Source organism: Miniopterus natalensis, chromosome 7 (genome assembly GCF_054644295.1).
Source record: "Miniopterus natalensis isolate mMinNat1 chromosome 7, mMinNat1.hap1, whole genome shotgun sequence".
Taxonomy (NCBI): domain Eukaryota; kingdom Metazoa; phylum Chordata; class Mammalia; order Chiroptera; family Miniopteridae; genus Miniopterus; species Miniopterus natalensis.
Genome location: NC_142087.1, coordinates 17,588,570 through 17,607,334, shown reverse-complemented (window position 1 = coordinate 17,607,334; position 18,765 = coordinate 17,588,570). Strand labels below are relative to the sequence as shown.

The following is an 18,765-nucleotide window of genomic DNA, read 5'->3' as shown; positions in this document are numbered from 1 at the left end:
TGAATTTATTATAATTGAAAAACTTCAGGGTTATTGTGAGTGTAATTTATCTCCTTTAATAAAGTGCCCTCATAATGATTGTTCTTGTTAGGCAAGGGATGGGACAATGGAAGAATGAACACAAAAACAATCTCAGTTCTCTTCTTTTCATAAATATGAGACCAGCTATGCTGCCAGCTAGCCTGGTTACTGAGCTGTGGCTGGTTAGAGGTTCTGTTCCACTAGTGGTCAGATGATGTAAAAAATTCTGACTACTTAACTGCCCTGCACTTTCTTAACTTTTGAGGAGATTGTGGACATACCATTTTTGATGGTTGTCTTAAGTCAGTTCCTCCCCCCCCCTTTTTAAACAGCTTTATTGAGACTTAGTTTACATCCCATATAGCTCACCCATTTAAAGTATACAATGCATACTTTACATGGCTTTTGGTATGTTCACAGAGTTGTATATCCATTGCCACATCAATTTTAGAACATTCTCATTATCATTATCCCAGAAAGAAATCCTACTGCCTTAGCCATCACTTCCCAGTCATGCCACCCCTTTCCTGCCCTAAGCAGTCACTAATCTCTTTCTGTCTCTATAGATTTTCCTATTCTGGGCCTTTCAAAATGGAATCATATAACACGTGGTCCTTTGTGACTGGCTTCTTTTCATAACTTTGATATTTTCAAAGTTTATCCATGTTCTCTTTTTGTTATAGTAAGATGCTGAGAGGGACACTGACCTATCCTGTAGGAAGAAGGGATGAAGTGACCTTTTTAAAAATAAAGAATGTTGACTGGTGTTCCATAACTGGTATTAGTCACAAAGATGAGAAAAGCCCTATAAACAATTACTGTAGCTGCAAACCAAAGAATGGTGTTCCAGTATAGAATGTGGAAATGATTTATGCCATTTGTGTTTATGAATAATGTCATGATTGTTGGTACATCTTTCAATATGGATAACAATAATGTACAACTCTCTATGGGACTATTTTAACTAAAACTGTTGCACCGTCATTTTTATTTGCTATTTTTCCCTTATAGCTAACTTTACTGCTCAGTGTTCTGCATAACTCAGACAAATTATATTATACCTTTAGCTACATGCTACATTTTTTATTTTTATGTGAGCCTGATGAGCTAAGTGCTAGGTATTTTATTTGGAGATAAGCAGTGATTATGTATTAGTATAAATGAGTTGTTGGAAACAGGATATATATAAATATAATCCTCAGAACATAAGCCCCCCTCAAATTTGTGGCTGTAGTTTAAAAAAAAAAAAGCCAGCCATTTGACTTTGGAAAACTCAGCTTCTCTGTGCCTCAGGTTCTTCCTCTGTAAAAGTGGAGCAATTGATCTAATACTTAATTAGTGCTGACGATCTTTAACTCTGTGGTTCTGTGAAAATAATTAGTAAATGTATCATTGATGATTCCAGGCTACTACCTACATCATATCAGGAAAATTGCATTGTAATGTCAGATTTCCTGTGTTCTAACTAGTTATCTAATATGTCATAACAAAAGGCTAATGGTATGTATAGTCTAAGCAAAAATCATGTTTTTCTAAAGTAGAATTAGGATCCATGGTCTGATATTCCAAATTGTCTATTAATATAAAATAATTTAAAATAGTACTCACCTAGCCCAGCCAACATGGCTCAGCAGTTGAGTGTCGACGTATGATCCAGGATATCGTGGTTCAATTCCCGGTCAGGGCACATGCCCGGGTTGTGGGCTCAACCCCTGGTACTGGACATGCAGGAATCAGCTCATCAATGACTCTCTCATCATTGATGTTTCTATCTCTCTCTCCCTCTCCCTTCCTCTCTCTGAAATCAATAAAGACATATTTTTTTAAAATAAAATAAAATAGTGCTCACCTAGAACATCAGTATGTTAGATAGATGGGTTCAGCTGTGAGTGACAGAAAACCTAAAATAAGTGCCTTAAAACAAGATTATGGAGCTTCATGGCATCAGGGACCTTTTACTGATTATCCCTTTTTCCCTCTTAGCACTCTACCCTCCTCTTGGATGTAAACCATATTCTTAGTGAGCAAGATGGTAGCATACACGTTACAGGGAGCAAGGTGGAGAAAGGGATGAAACAGAAGGTAGAAGTGCTGTATTAAGCATAATTCCCAGACACTTCTATGTGCATCCATTGCATTGGCTAGATTTGAGACTTGTGGCCATTCACAGCTGCAAGGAAGCTGGGAAATGTACCCATGTGCCCAGCTAAAAATTCTGATTAGAGTAGAAGAAAGGGAAAAAAGGTTTTGGAATGTGAGGAGTCTACTACAATCTGGTTAATGATAAACAAGAGAAAACCAAGGAGCGTTTGCCATTTTTATCTCTTCCACTAAAGAAGGAAGGCTCCTTTAGTAGCTGTTTCTGGTAGCTGATACTGGTCCGCTAAATGGAAATGTCCTTTTAGAGGAGAAGAGCTGACAACGTCATGAAAACATCTCTTAAGAATATGTCATTTTCACCCTGGCTGGTGTGGCTTAATTGGTTGGAGTGTCCTCCCATGCACCCAATGATCTTGGGTTAGATCCCCAGTTGGGGTGGGTTCGGGAGGCAACCGATCAATGTTTCTCTCTCTCTCTTTCCCTCTCTCTAAAATCAATCAATAAATAATAAATAGACCTGGCAAATATGACTTAGTAGATAGAGGGTCGGCCTCCCACACTGAAGGGTCAAAGTTTCAATTCCTGGTCAAGGGCAGGTGCCTGTGTTGCAGATTTGATCCCCTCCCTGGTTGGGGCACTCTCCCCCTCCCTCCCACTGGACCACTCTCTCTAAAAATTGATGGAAAAAAATATCCTTAGGTGAGGATTAACAAAAATAAATAAATAATTTTTTAACAATGTCATTCTCTTTTCTGTAATTGGGTTAATGCACAGGATCTTCCAAGAGAGACCTGCTAGATACATTTCCTAGTTTTAATTCACGAGCTGATATTATGATTTATGAGCCAACCTCTTATGAGTTAGTTAATGTGAATTTTTCCCAACGAGCTCGGTAACCCCTGGGGCAACTGATCAGTCAGAGACTAAACCCAACTGTAGATATATAGTGAGCATATTGGGAACATATACCTATAAGGCTTCATCTGACCTGAACCACTTATCTCTCATTTCTGATCTTGAAGGGCGGGGAAGGGATCACACACTTGTATAGTCATTAATATATCCATCTATAAAATCAAAGTAATACTGTTTTGCATGATGAATATTGGTAGTGGTCTTGTAAAATGTTCTCAAGCAGTAAAGAGCTTCCAGGGCTAATGATATGGCAAGTTTTGACTCTTAAAAACCCACTTAGGTGAGGGGGGAAGGGGTCAATGGACAGAAAAGGGACATCTGTAATATTTTGAACAATAAAAAGCACATGCAAAAAAAACCCACTTAACCCTAGCTGGTTTGGTTCAGTGGTTAGAGCATTGGCCCTCAGACTCAGGTTCAATTCTCATCAAGAACATATACCTTGTTTGCAGGCTCGATCCCCAGCCCCAATCCAGGGTGTGTGCAGGAGGCAACCAATTGATGTATCTCTTTCACAATGTTTCTATCTCTCTGTTTCTCATCCTTCCACTCTCTGAAAAGCAATGGAAAAAAATATCCGTGGGTGAAGATTAAAAAAAAAAAAGGAAAAAACCCACTTAGAGAATTATTCACTGTTCTGGAATGCTGTGACCTTTTCAGAATTTTTGAGAATAAATAGTCAGCAAAACCAGACTCACCCTCCAAAATATTGAAATAACATCTTTCATCTGCTCAGCTGTTCCATTGCCTGCCTGAAGTCATCTTAAGGATGAAGTCTTCCCATATCTTTCTTAAAAAAACAAAATGATCCCGGTAAACAAAGGATACCATGCTTGGGGCTATAATATCTAGAAGATTAAGTTAATTTTCACCAGTGTCAAAATACCAGGCAGCCTGTACACTTTTCTGGATTCATTACTATTTGAGGTTTGCTCAGTTAGTCATGAGCATCTTAGATGCTGCTTTATGTAGATAGAATTCTTTAAAAGTAAGATCCAAAAACCGATAGGCTTTTTTGATTTACACAGGAGTCCACTTGTAGCCCAGGCTCAAAGATTTGTATCTGAAACAGTGTGGCCCAGGGAGATGTGGCCGGGCTCAAATTATCCCTGACTCAGGAATATTCAAACATTAACCTCAATGCCAACCTTGCAACAAAAAACCAAAAGACCTTGATCATGATGATGAGCACTCCTGTATGCCAGGAACATCCCCCAGAGACAGATGTTGTAACTAGCCTTATTTTACACATGAGGAAATTGAGACTTTCCTACAGTTCCAGAGTGGGGAGTAGCTAAGCTCAGAGTCTGCAAATGCCTCAGCTATGGTATCTTCCATGGAGCCCTCTGATTTACCCTCATTTCCTGGCTAATGAATTTCTAAGCCACAGAGACACTGTTTTCTCTTTTCAGGGCTGTATTTTTCCTTTGTTAGCTTGTTCTCGTTTTACCACTCTAGAATTGCTTGTGGTTTTACTAAACTTCCTTGTTTCAGTTTTAGTACAAACAATATGCATTCAATTTTTTCCTCTTCTGAGATTCTGAGCTCCTGTAGGAATTCTGAAAAACCAGTACCTTTTCTGGTAACTGAGAATTCACCAGTAAAGTGTTAGAATTAATCTGCTCTACCCAGAACCCTCAAGAATGGGAGGGAGGTAACCTATCAAGGTTTATAAAGGACTCTCTTGCCACTTCTGCCACAGTAACTTGAACAGGGTCTAGAGATCGCACCTTCCCAAGGGTTCAGGGTTTGAAATAGAGTCACCCACAGCTCAGCAACTTTTTAAGCTGCAATTTAGAAAAGGAGGTCCATATGTAGAGCAAATTAAGCACCTTCTAATAAACTTTTGTATACTTGAATTTACTTATTAAGTTACCCAGTCTGTAGACTGAACAGACTCAAGTCCTTTAATTTAAAAGCAAATTAATCTTTCATGACTGCTCCGTTAAACAGCATTGTATTGATTTCTATCTGGTACCCTGTGCTTTTCCAGGGAGTTATAACTGATTGTTGATTTATTTTCTGTGAGCAGGTGTCTTAAATACAATTGACCTATCTAGATTATCACAGCCAACTCTTCCCTTTATTTTTTAAAATGTTTTTTAAATTTACTTTAGAGAGAGGAAGGGAGAGAGAAACATCTATTGGTTGTCTCCTGCACTCACCCCAACCAGAGATGGAACCCACAGGTGCACAGTTCTATAACACACCATCTGTACACTGTTTTGTGTGTTTACCTCTCCATGTCAAGTCTCTGTCTATCACCATTTATCCTCCCTATACCCTCCTCCACCTCACTCCACTCCTCACTCCCCCACCCCCTACAATCACCACACTGTTGTCCGTGTCTATGAGTTTTTGTCACTACTTTGCTTGTTAGTTCATTTTGTTCATTAGATTTCACATATGTGTGAAATCATATGGTACTTGTCTTTCTCTAACTGGCTTATTTCACTTTGTGTAATGCTCTCCAGGTCCATCCATGCTGTCACAAAGGGTAAGATTTCTTTTTTATATAGCCCAGTAGTATTCCATTGTGTAAATGTACCACAGCTTTTTTATTCACTCATCTCCTGATGGACACTTGGGCTGCTTCCAAATCTTGGCTATTGTAAATAACACTTCAGTGAACATAGGGGTGCATACATTCTTTCAAATTAGTGTTTCCCAGAAGTGAAATCGCTGGGACATAAGGCAGTTCCATTTTTAATTTTTTGAGGAAATTCCATACTGCTTTCCACAGTGCCTACACCAATCTGCGTTCCCACCAACAGTGCATGAGGGTTTCCTTTTCTCCACATCTTCGCCAACACTTGTTTGTTGATTTATTGATGGTAGCCATTCTAACAGGTGTGAAGTGTTATCTCATTGTAGTTTTAATTTGCATTTCTCTGATGATTAGTGACGTTGAACATCTTTTCATATGTCTTATTGGCCGTCTGTATGTCCTCTTTGGAGACGTGTATATTCAGGTTCTTTGCCCATTTTTTAATTAGATTGATGTTGTTGGTTTTTCATTTTGTTTTTTGGTGTTGATTTTTCTAAGTTTTTTGTTTTTTTAAAATATATCTTTATTGATTTCAGAGAGAAGAAAGGAGAGGGAGAGAGAGAGATAGAAACACCGACGAGAGAGTCATTTATCGAGCCCGCAACCCGGGCATGTGCCCTGACCAGGAATTGAACCCTGATCGCCTGGATCCCAGGTCGACGCTCAACCACTGAGCCACGCCCGACCGGGCGGTTTTTCTAAGTTTTTTATAAATTTTGAATATTAACGCTTATCAGATTTATCATTGGCAAATATGTTCTTCCATTCATTGTCTTTTCATTTTATTGATGCAAAAATTGTTTAGTTTGATATAGTACCATTGTTTATTTTTTCTTCTGTTTCCCTTGCCTGAGAAAGGTATATCAGAAAAATATTGCTAAGAGAAATGTCAGAGATTTTACTGCCTATGTTTTCTTCTAGAATTTTTATGGTCTTGAGTCTAACATTTAAGTCTTTAATCCATTTTGAGTTTATTCTAGTATATGGTGTAAGAAGGGGTCTCGTTTCATTTTTTTGCAAATATCTTCCCAATATCTCCAACACCATTTATTGAATAGACTGTCCTTACCCCATTGTATGTTTTTACCTCCTTTGTCAAATATTAATAGACTATAAAGGCGTGATTATACTTCTGGGCTCTCTATTCTGTTCCATTGATCTGTATGTCTGTTTTTATGTCTGTATACTATGCTGTTTTGATTACTATGGCTTTGTAGTATAGTTTGATATCAGGTAGCATGATTCCTCCAACTTTGTTCTTCTTTCTCAAGATCACTGTTGCTATTTGGGGTCTTTTGTGGTTCCATATAAATTTTTGGAATATTTGTTTTAGTTCTATGAAATACACCATTAGTATCTTGATAGGAATTGTGTTGAATCTATAGATTGCTTTGGGTAATATGCATGTTTTAATGGTGTTAATTCATCCTACCTATGAGCACGGTATATGCTTCCACTTATTTGTATCTTCTTCAGTTTTTTTCTATAGTGTCTTCAAATTTCCCAAGTACAAGTCTTTTACATCCTTGGTTAAATTTATTCCTAGGTACTTTATTCTTTTTGAACCAGTTTTGAATAGGATTATTCTCTTGGTTTCCCTTTCTGGTAATTCATTATTGGATTATAAAATTCACGCTTTTATAGAGTTAGAAATATTTATCTTATTTGAGAAAAATAACAGCAAAAGCACAATCAGTGCCCACCAACATTTGGTTCATAGTTAAGGAGTGATAGCAGGTGGGGAAATTGTGACAAATGAGAGCATGCTGACCTCATCCCAGGCATGCCCCTCCTCCCCTCTCAGTTGTGCAGCAACATGGCAGCTTAGAAGCCCCAAATCCACTCAGATCCAAGCAACTGTTGCCATGTAAGAATGAAGCCCCAGAGTTATCAGATCATCTGAGCTTTTCCCATGTAAAGTTGAAAATTGCAAATTTTATGTTAAATCTCCCAAATTTAAACTACTATCTCAGTTGTTAAAACTTTGTGTAGGTGAAACAAAACATATTCACAAGGCCTCAGAGTTTATGAACTCTGGCTGTATAGTTTTGCTTTTGGTTTCAGGATTATGCTTACCACGTTAAATAAGCTGAGACATTTTCCTTCCTCCCCTTCTCTCAGCTCCTTCTGTGGATCTGTAATTCTCTGGATAGCAGAGGAATTATCTGTAGAAGTTTAAATATGTTTTATTGACTTTTTTTTTTTAGAGAAAGAGAGGAAAGGAAAGGGGCAGAGAGAGAAACATCAATGAGAAAAATATCAATACCTGGGCATGTGCCCCAACCAAGAATTGAACCAGTGACTTTTTGGTGTATGGGACAACGCTCAACAAACTGAACCACACTGGCCAGGGCTATCTGTAGAAGTTTAGATTGACTTCCATATCCATTACCCTCAGGGTCTGAGGCCTTTTTGTGAAGACAGTTTTATATTTTCAGGATTTTTTCTTGAGCCAGTTTTAGTTATTTATATTACTATAAAATCATGTATCTAATCTAGGTTTAAGTGAATTTTTTGTTTGTTTTAATTTTTTTATTTTTGTTTGACCTTTGTTAATGCCTTCTTTTGGTTTATTTTGTTTGATTTATTCTTTTTCTAGCTTTTACAGTAAATTCTTTTGTTCACTATTTTCATAATTCTTTTTAGATTGATAATACAAGTATTGAAGATTATGAATTTTTCTCTCAGTGCAATACTTTTCCCCCCCCAATGTGATTAATTTCTAAATGGTCTGTGGTTTGCTTTGACTACATCTTGCACCCTTCATTTCAGAAATGGTACACTGGAAAATATCCAATTAATACCAAAAAAGTCAGAAAAAGGACATGAGACATATAGAAAAGAAATGGCAAAATGCCACATAAATCCAAGCATAGAAATAATAATATTGAATACATTAGTCCAATTAAAAGACAGCCATTGGCTGACTGGATTAAAAAAAACCCACACGGTCCAACTATACACCGTCTACAAGAGACATACTTTAGACTCAAAGACACAAAATGATAGAGAAAGATACATCTTGCAAAGAATATGCATAAGAGAGCTAAAGTGGCTATGCCAATATCAGACAAAATAGATTTTAAAACAAAAGAAATTACTAAAGACAAAGACATTTTATAATAAAATAGTCAATTAATCAGGAAGATACAATTTTAAACATTTGCTACCCTAACAGCTGAACCCCAAAATACATGAAGCAAAAACTGACAGAATTAAAGGGGAAAATAGGTAATTCAACAATAACAATTGAAAACTTCAATATCTCACTCTCAATAATGGGTAGTACAACTACACCAAAAATCACCAAGGATGCATAAGAGTTAAACAACGCTATCAACCAACTTGACGTAACTGGTGTTTATGAAACACACTACCTAATGACAGCAGAATACACGTTCTTCTCAAGCATACATGGAACATCTCTCAAATGAAAATACAGCAAACCAAAATAATAGGATGACTAACCAATGCAATCTGCAGATTCAGTGTAGTCCCTATCAAAGTTCCAATCATCTTTCTGCAGAAATGGAAAAGCCAGTCATCAAATTCTTATGGAATTGCAAGGGGCCTCAAATAGCCAAAACAGTTTTGGGAAACAAGAAAACAGGGTTGGAAGACTTCACTCTTCCCAGTTTCAAAACTTACTATAAAGTTACAGTAATCAAAACTGTGGTACTGGCATAAAGATAGACATAGACCAATGGAGTATATTTGAGAGTCGAGAAATAAACCCCAAACATCTGTGACCAATTGATTTTTGACAAGAGTGCAAAGACCATTCAGTGGGCAAAGCATCGTCTAAAGAATGGTGCTGGACAGCTGGATATTCACATGCAAAAGAATAAAGCTGGACTTCCCCCTCATGTCCTATACAAAAACTAACTGAAAATGGACCACTGACCTAAAGATAAGACTAAAACTCAAAAGAAAACATAGAGGTAAATCTACATGATCTTGAACTGGCAATGGATTCTTAGATATGACATCAAAAGCATGAACCACAAAAGAAAAAAGAAAAGAAAAAATAAGATAAATTAGGCCTTTAAATTTTTGTGCATCAAAGGACATCAAGAAAGTGAAAAGACAAACTACAATATGGGAGAAATATTTGTAAATCATATATTTAATAAGGGTTTAGTATCCAGAATACATAAAGAACTTTTACAACTTAATAAAAAGACAGCCCAATTTTAAAATGGGCAAAGTACTTAAATAGCCATTCCTCCAAAGATACACAAATGAAATAAGCATATGACGTGGTCCACATCATCATTAATTAGGGAAATGCAAATTAAAACCACAATGAAATAGCACTTCACACCGGTGAGGATGGGTATTTAAAAAATAAAAAGCACAGAATAAATAAACAGGTGTTAGTGAGGATATTAAGAAATTTGAATCCTCATACATTACTGGTAGGAATGTAAAATGGTATATAGCCATGTGGAAAACAGTTTGGTGATTCCTCAAAAAGTTAAACATAGAATTATCATATAACCCAGTAATCCACTTCTAGGAATATACCCAAAAGAATTGAAAATAGTTACTCAAGCAAGTCCTTGAACACAAATGTTCATAGTAGCATTATTCACAATAGCCAAATGGTGGAGGAACCCAAAAGTCCATCAAGGAATGAATGGATAAACAAATTGTGGGATATATATACAATGGAGTATTATTCAGCCATGAAAAGAAATTAAGTACTGACACATACTGCAACATGGATATGAACCTCAAAAATGTTATGCAAAGTAAAAGAAGCCAGATACAAAAAGTCTCATATAATGATTCCATATATATGAAATATCCAGAATAGGTAAATCCATAGAAACAAAGTAGTTTGGTGGTGGCTGGTTCTGCAGGGAGGGAAGGCATAGAGAGTAACTTCTTCATGGTACAGGGTTTTATTAAATTTAGAGAGATTAAATGTTTTGGATTTAGACAGAGGTAGTGGTTGCACAACACTCTGACTGGTATGGCTTGGTTGGGCATAGTCCCCTGCACTGAAAGGTTGCGGTCAGGGCACATGCCTGGGTTGTGGGCTCCATCACCCGTAGGGGGCATGGAGAAGGCACGGATCAATGTTGCGCTCTCACATCAATGTTTCTCCCTCTCTCCCTACCTCTCTCTCTCTCTCTTGCTCTCTCACTCTCTCTCCCCCCCTCCTGCTCTCCCTCCCTCCCTCCGTCTACCTCTTCCTCTCTCTCCCCCTCTCTCTAAAAACCAATTCAAAATTTTTAAAAAATAATATAATGGGACATAGTTAAAGCAGAGGTTAGAGGGAAATGTATGTATTAGAAAAGAGTAAAGAATTCAAAGCAATAATCTACAGTTTCACTATAAAGAAGCTAGAAAAGGAAGAGCAAACTAAACCCAAAGCAAGTAGAAGGCAGGATATAATAAAAAGTATTAAATCACAGTCACAATTCTCATGTACCCTGTGTCTTTTGTATCTTGGTGAGAAATCCCACTGCTGATAAAATACTCATCATCCTGCCTATTTCTTTTCTTTAAAAAAAAAAAAATAATAACATGATAAGAAGGTTTAAAATTTAGGCTGATACTAGAAATTTCAGGAACTATGAATTATACAAGGGGGGAAAGGCTTTTCATGTAATTGAAGTCAGAAATTCCAGCATCCAGCAGTGCACTGTATATTCTGTTTCTCCTCTTCACTCCCACAAGGAGCAATTACTGAATAACTTTTACATTTGTAATACCTAAAAGGCAAAGAATGCTTATTACTAGGATGGTAAGTAGTATCTCTCTTGTTAAAGATTATCTTATTTTGAAAGATTACTAATACTCATGCTGAAAAGATATTATGATGAAAATATTATGAAATTAATGTATCACTAGACCAGGATTAATACCTTAGAGTAATACGCCATCTACTTAGACTGTTGGACCAACATATTAATCATGTAGCTAAGCAATTTCATTTATCTAAAGGGAGAAAAGTCCTAAAATGTATTCTGCATCGGTGTATCCTCTGCCAAGCCCCACCCTTCTTGTAATGGGTTGTAAGCCCCTGCCAAGAACGGAAGTCTCAGCATTCAGCCCTCAAGAGCACTGAGGCAGATGTCTCTTCCCTGTGACGACAGCACTACTTCTAATACCCTATGTGTCTGTGTGTCTGTTTAGAATTCCCCAAGAGTTCCTTAGTGGTGCCACCAAGTGCAAGGACCCCTACAGGGGCAACATTCTCACACCACAAGCTTACTCCCCTCTGACCTGAATTGATGGCTGCCTTAGGTCAGGATAGGTGTCCAATCCCTGCATATGGGAGTCAGGTTGGCAGGTCAGTTGACACAAAGCTTAGCAGTGTGTGCAGAGGAGCTCCCTGAGAAAGGAGCACACTGGGTTTAGTGGAATCCTCTCCAGAGACATGATCTTTGTCAGGGCTTCTTTTATGTTATTTACTACTTTTATTTAATGTCATCCCTCCCCGCTGCCCCCCCACACACACACACACACATGCACATATTAAAACCTTAGATGAGATGAGAAAATTGAGGTATAGATGGGCCAAGTACTAACATCTAGTTAGTGACATCCTGGAGCCAACATCCAGAATTGCTTACTGCAAACCTGTTCCTTTTCCCACCACACCACTTTCTGTCTGTTTGCCTATTTCTCTATTAGTCCTGTCAGCATGGATGTTTAAATCTGTTATTTCCTAAACTGAGAGCTATTTTACCAAATCTAATTTGTCCTATGAAGGATATTTCTAAGGGATTGAAGGGTATTTCTAAGGAATTGGAAAGGGTTAGTGGACCCACTTTCAACATGGGGTGGGGGAGTGCCCCACACCCAGAGTTCTGAGACACTAACAGGATGTCCAAGCCCTGAATAACTTTTACATTTGTAATACCTAAAGCCCTGGCCAGTGTTGCTCAGTGGTTAGAGCATCAGCCTGTACACCAAAGGGTCGCAGGTTCGATCCCCAGTAAAGGGCACATACCTTGGTTGCGGGTTCACTCCCTGCCCCCAGTCAGGGCAGTCAGGGCATGTGCAGGAGACAACCAGTCTATGTGTCTCTCTCACATCTGATGTCTCTCTCCCCCCACCCCCCTCTTACTCTCTCTGAAAAGCAATGAGAAAAATATCCTCAGGTGAGGATTAAAAAAAAAAGTCCAAGAATTCAACCAAATTCTGACGCTATCTACCCAAAGATAGCATCAGATTCCACAGGTTAACAGTTCAGTCCCACAATACTACATACACACACATACACTTCAGGCACCAGCCTCAAGCTTATTCCCTTACCTGTACTTCTGACCAACCAGCAATAGATTGAAGACTCCAGTGACCCCTCCAACGCAGAATGCCAATCACAAGTCCAGGTTGTTACCTGTACTTCTGACCAACTGCCTGTAACTCAGTGGTTCCGACAACGCCCTCCTTGGTTTCAATTAGTTTGCTAGAATGGCTCACAGAACTCTAGATCACTGGTTTATTACAAAAAGATATAACTCAGGAACAGCCAGATGGAAGAGATGCATAGGGGAAGGTGTGTTTGAAGGTGCATGGAGCTTCCATAACCTCTCCAGGCATATCATTTTCCCAGCACCTCCATGTGTTCACTGACCCTGAAGCTCTCCAAAAAAGGACCAAGGAGTTTTTATGCCCCCATCTCTATATAGCTTCCAAAACTCACCTCATTAATATAACAAAAGACACCTTTTCATTCTCAGCACTCAAAAAATTTTAAGTGTTTCCAGAACTATAAGCCAGAAATGTGAACAAAAGACACATATATATACACTTTATAGCCTGCTTAATTTTTCCCACATATCTTTGTTTCCCTTGACATTAACATTTATGGAAAATTCCAGAAATAAACAATTCATAAATTTTAAGTTGAGTGCTGTTCTGAGTAGTATAGGAAATTTCTCACCATCCAGCCCTGGATGTGAATCATCCCTTTGTCCAGCATATCTACGCTGTACCTGTATAGAAAAAAAACGTGTTTTTTCCTATACATACTGTATATAGTATTTGGTACTCTCCAGGAGTCCACTGAGGGTCTTAGAATGTATTCCCCAGGGATAAAGAGGGACTATTGTACATTTACAAAGATGATGCTGTCTTGGTTCTTAGTCTTTATAACCTAATTTTTTAAATTCTTTTTTCCCCCACAGTTCATCCATGAGCTCGGATTTCCCACATTACAACTTCAGGATGCCTAATATTGGATTCCAGAATCTGCCTCTCAACATATATATTGTGGTTTTTGGCACTGCTATATTTGTCTTCATCCTTAGTTTACTCTTCTGTTGCTACTTGATTAGGTAATCAATTTTCATTCTGTGTTACTTTAGAATATGTTAAACAATCAGTAATAAATTAACTTTCTCCAGTTAGGTTAAAAAATACTATAAGTATTGTAGGGGAGGAAGAAAATTTCCTCTTCCCTTCTAGGTTCTTTCAACTGGTCTAATACACTGACAAGAGACAGATTAACAAGAGAAAAATAGCCAAATTTAATTACATATGTACATATGGGAGCCCCACATACATGGGCGAGTCAGAGACCCCACATATATGAGAAGATTCAGAAACAAAGTTAAAACAAGATATATGTAGCCTTCTGAGCTAAGGACAAGGGACCGTGCCTTGGGGCTTCAGAGGGTAGGAAGGTCATTTGAAGGATGATAAGAAGAGCAGACATTCACTAATTACATGCTTGTCCTGCCCTGTAGGTAATAAAAAGTCATTTATGATAATAACTGTTACTATAGGCAAAGCACCCAATTTAGTTTCAGTAAGGAAGAGATAAAGATTTCTCTTAGGCCCAGAGATCCTCAGTTGCTTTCAGCTTAAAATAATCTATAAATCAAAGTATCACATCTTGGGGAGGCTGTTGAGAATCATTTCAGAATGATAATTAGCAAATTTTTAAAACTTAAGGTGGCTTAACACTAACTTTCTGTGAGTTACTAATTAATAAAACACCTTTATACAGTCTTCATTCCTATCTGCTGATGAGGTGTTTTACTCTAGAAGGAAATTGCTCTCATTTGTTTTTCCAGCATATTAGCATCTGGACTGGATGCACATATGTCATTTTCCCCAAGATTTAATATACTTCTACAGAGATTTGAAGATTGCTTTTCAGGAGGGTGCTACATCATTGTTAGCTAAAGTCATTGGGGATCAGAAAGCAATCTGCAAATAAGATCCAAGACTTTAAACAAATTCTTGTGGTCTCTCAAGAAGATTTTAAGCTCCCATTTGTGTTGACTTGGTCAGCTGTTCAGGTGATTGATTATCTGCATTAATCACAAAATATTCCACAAACTCTGCAGCACATGTACAGACAAGTGATGAGGGGTAACAAGTCACTTGAAGGAGTAATGGATTTGGCCAGTAAAGATTCACAGTTGACTGACTCATAATTGTTTAAGCGAGCATTTTTCTCTTTTTAAATATTTAAATAGGGCCTAATTTTCAAAGCCAAAACTCAAGACCAAAAATTTTTATACTGTATGGTTCAAAGAGCTTTATGGAATAAAATAATAGAAAATTGAATTTTATTACACAGCTATACATCTAACAGTTTTTAGTGTTTGGAGAGTATATGATTATGGTTAAGTTAAATACCATCATCAGGTATCTTTCAGCAGTAATTTACTATTGACCCCTGTGTTTTGGAGCACATATTTACTGATGGTCAAAGTTGAATGAATTTAGCGTGTAGTTTCTAATTTTCTGACAAGTGAATTTATAGTCTTCATAGAAACTGAGTCTTTTCTGAATTTCTCACAAAATGTAATCGTTCCCTGTATCTCATAGATATACTGGCTGCCTATGATTTTTAGGTCTTACTCAGAGAAATAAATACTTAGCTAATTATAGTATTTAGGAAACACTTTTTAAAAAAACTGTTTATTTTCAGAAATTTCCTTTTTCTAACATTTCTTTAATAATAGTTTGATAAATGTTATGTAAATAGTCAGCTTTTTTTTAAATTAGGGAATTAGCCATTATTAAACAGGACCTCACAGCATTAAAATATTTCCCCTTTTACCAGACCTACTAAATTTTTTGGAAATTTCTCTACAAATATACTGGCTTAATTCAAATTTGTGAATTTAATATTTGAAACCAAATTATTATTACTTCATTATTATTATTATTATTTTAATCCTCACCTGAGGATATTTTTTCCATTGCTTTCCAGATAGAATGGGGGGGTGGGGGGAGGGAGGGAGAGAGAGAGAAACATTGATGTGAGAGAGACACATCGATTGGTTGCCTCCCGCACACTCCCCAACTTCGGCCAGGGATTGAACCTGCAACCCAGGTACCTGCCTTTGGCTAGAATCAAACCCAGGACCCTTCAGTCCGCAGGCCAATGCTCCAGCCACTGAGCAGACTGGCTAGGGTGAAACCAAATTATTTTTTGAAAGAAGACAAAAATATTTTAAAAGGTTCATTAAGGAAGGGTTATCATATGTAAAATATTCTAAAGTGTATAGTTCATAGTATAGTTTTTATTCCTTTGTCCAAGAATTAATTAAGCCTTTGATTATTTTGTTTTATTTTAAGAAAAATGCTAATATACAAATTGTGATTCTGGGTAAATTTTTTGAGAAGTAAGTTATGAAAAAATTTTAGCTCATTGTATTTCTTTCAATAATCAAGCAAATAAGTAAAGAGATAAAGAAAAACGATAGCAGTTATTTTCATGCATTATTATTGTACTTCATTTATCCTTTTTGCATCCTTTTTTATTATTCACTTAACAGAGCAAATAAGTAGGGATCTACTATACTAAAAATTATCTTTTTAAATCAGAGACACAAGTCATGTTCAAACGTTTCTAAACTTTATTTACAAGTCATTGGTACCATTTTGAAAATTTAATCATGATGTAAGGAGTGTTCCCTTTCTGATAATCCTAGTTTGTTACTTTTAACTTTTTAAAAGTTAAGTTTGGATTTAACAAGTCATTTATAGTTAATCAGGAGATTCATGAATTCAGTTTCTCTAAAATTAACCAGGCCCATTTTTTAATATAACTTAAGTTCTCCAACACCTTCCTAGGGGGCTCTTCTGTTCTCATGCAGAGAGATCTCTCCAGTCACAACCAGACTCATCAGACCCATTGGAGGAACACAGCTTAGATCTAAACTAGACACCCACTACCAACCCCATTCTTACACAACATTTTAGTATAGAATCTGGTGCCCATGACAGAGCTATGAATAGATCACTACTAGAACACAAAAAAAGGACATCTCACCTTTCTAGGAGTGATCCTATTTTATAATGAATCATATAATATTCTAATTTATGTTAATTATTTATCTCTCTCCTCAGATAGATTTTTGTCTGTTCTGTTTGCTCTATCCCAAACAACCAAAACTGAACAATGCCTGGCTCAGTATCAGTACTCAGTAAATGTTTGTTGGGTAAATGAAAGTATGGTGTTCCTAGTAGGAAGTCATTAGCTTACACATAGAACTGGAAATCAAGAAGTAGCAACACAAGAAAGGTATATTTAGAGAGATGGAAGTAAATATCAAAATAGTGAGCTAAAGTGGGGGAAATGGTTATCTCTGGGGAAGAAGGCAAAAGACTGCTTTTTTTTTTGTTACTAACCCTGTAGAACTATATATGACATTGAAATATGTGCATATATAATATTGATAAAATTCAAAACTAAAAATAAAAGGAAAATATTGAGTTACCTAATAGATATTATAAGGTCTTGAACCAAGATAATGACAGTAAAGTTAGAAAGTGTGTTATGGATGGTTGTGAGAAATATTTGAAAGGTGAAAATGAACAGAATTTGGTGACTGGGCATTAAGGACAATAAAAGGATGAGCTTAGAACCTTTTCTGGACTTCTGGCTTAGCAGCTAGATAGATAGCAATCCCTTCACAAAGAAAATGGATGGCCAAGTTGGGGTGGAAGGATGGAAGTTTCTGTTTCACACATGGGAGAACTGAGTTTCCTCTGTAACAGTCAAGATATCTAGTATATATACATAGTTGGATATATAGGCCTAAAGCCTATGAGAAGTCTGGTCTGAAAATAAAATGTCATGTAATAATAGGTGGAAGCTGAAGCCAAGAGTGTCCCCTAGATAGAATGTGTATAGTGAAATAAAATGGCTCCAGGACAGAATCCTAGGGAAACATTAATATTTAAGAAGAGCCCATAGCCCTGGGTGGGTAGCTCAGTTGGAGCGTCATCCCAGTACGCCAAGGTTGCGGATTTGATCCCCAGTCAGGGCACATACAAGAAGCAACAAGTGAAAGCATAAATAAGTAGAACAACAAATCAATGTACCTGCCTCCCTTCCTCTCTCTCTCTTTCCCTCTCTCAAATCAATTTTTAAAAAAGAAGAAGAGCCATAAAAGACAAGTAAGGGATAGCAGGAGAAATGAGAAAATCATGAGAGGTGCCCCACAAGTAGGATTTCAATGGATTGAGTCAGTTGTGTCAGCTGCCCCCAGGAAGGTCTAGCAAGAAAAGAATTGAAAAGTCCCCTTGGGGAGAAAAAGGGACATCTGTAATATTTTAAACAAAAATAAAAATAAAATAATTTTTTTTAAAAACTGTCTGAAAAAAAGAAAAGTTCCCATACAGTTGACTTTTGAGCAACATGCATTTGAACTGCGTGCATCCACATGTATGCAGATTTTTTTCAGTAAATACTGTAAATGTATTTTGTTATTTTCTTAATATTTTCTGTTCTCTAGCTTACTTTATTGAAGAATACAGTATATAATACATATAACACACAAGATTAACATACAATATACATATATTAGTCAACTGTTATCAGTAAGGCTTCTGGTCAACAGTAGGCTATTAGTAGTTAAGTTTGGGGGGAGTCAGAAGTTATATGTGGATTTTCAGTTGTGCAGGGGATTGGCACCCCTCACCCCTGCAAGAGTCAGCTGTACATTTGACAATTAGGTTTGCATCCATAATCTTAGAAAAGTTTCAGTAGCATGGGTACAGGGGTGATAAAAAGGGAGACTATGATGAGGCAACACTTGAGCAGCAGGTGAAAATGGATACAGGGAATATAACCTCTTTGAAGAATCATGGCTGAGAAAAGATTGGCAGAGGCGGGGGGCAGTTTGCTGTAGAATCAAGGGAATATTTTGGTGTTTGATTTTTTGAGATTTATAATATAAACATATTTATAATAT

The 18,765-nt window shown here is 37.1% G+C and overlaps 1 protein-coding gene across 2 annotated transcripts in view; it reads left to right on the top strand.

Annotated features, from left to right (window-relative positions):
* RNF24 (ring finger protein 24) overlaps positions 1 to 18,765 on the top strand; it is a 51,086-nt gene that overhangs the window by 12,377 nt on the left and 19,944 nt on the right. The window contains exon 2 of one of the 2 annotated variants that reach the window (XM_016212065.2): positions 13,732 to 13,881. In XM_016212065.2, the coding sequence (XP_016067551.1) occupies positions 13,739 to 13,881 (143 nt within the window). In that variant the 5' untranslated portion in view covers positions 13,732 to 13,738. Of the gene's footprint in view, positions 1 to 13,554; positions 13,882 to 18,765 lie in introns of those variants that run through there. The other variant, XM_016212064.2, reaches the window with a different exon arrangement.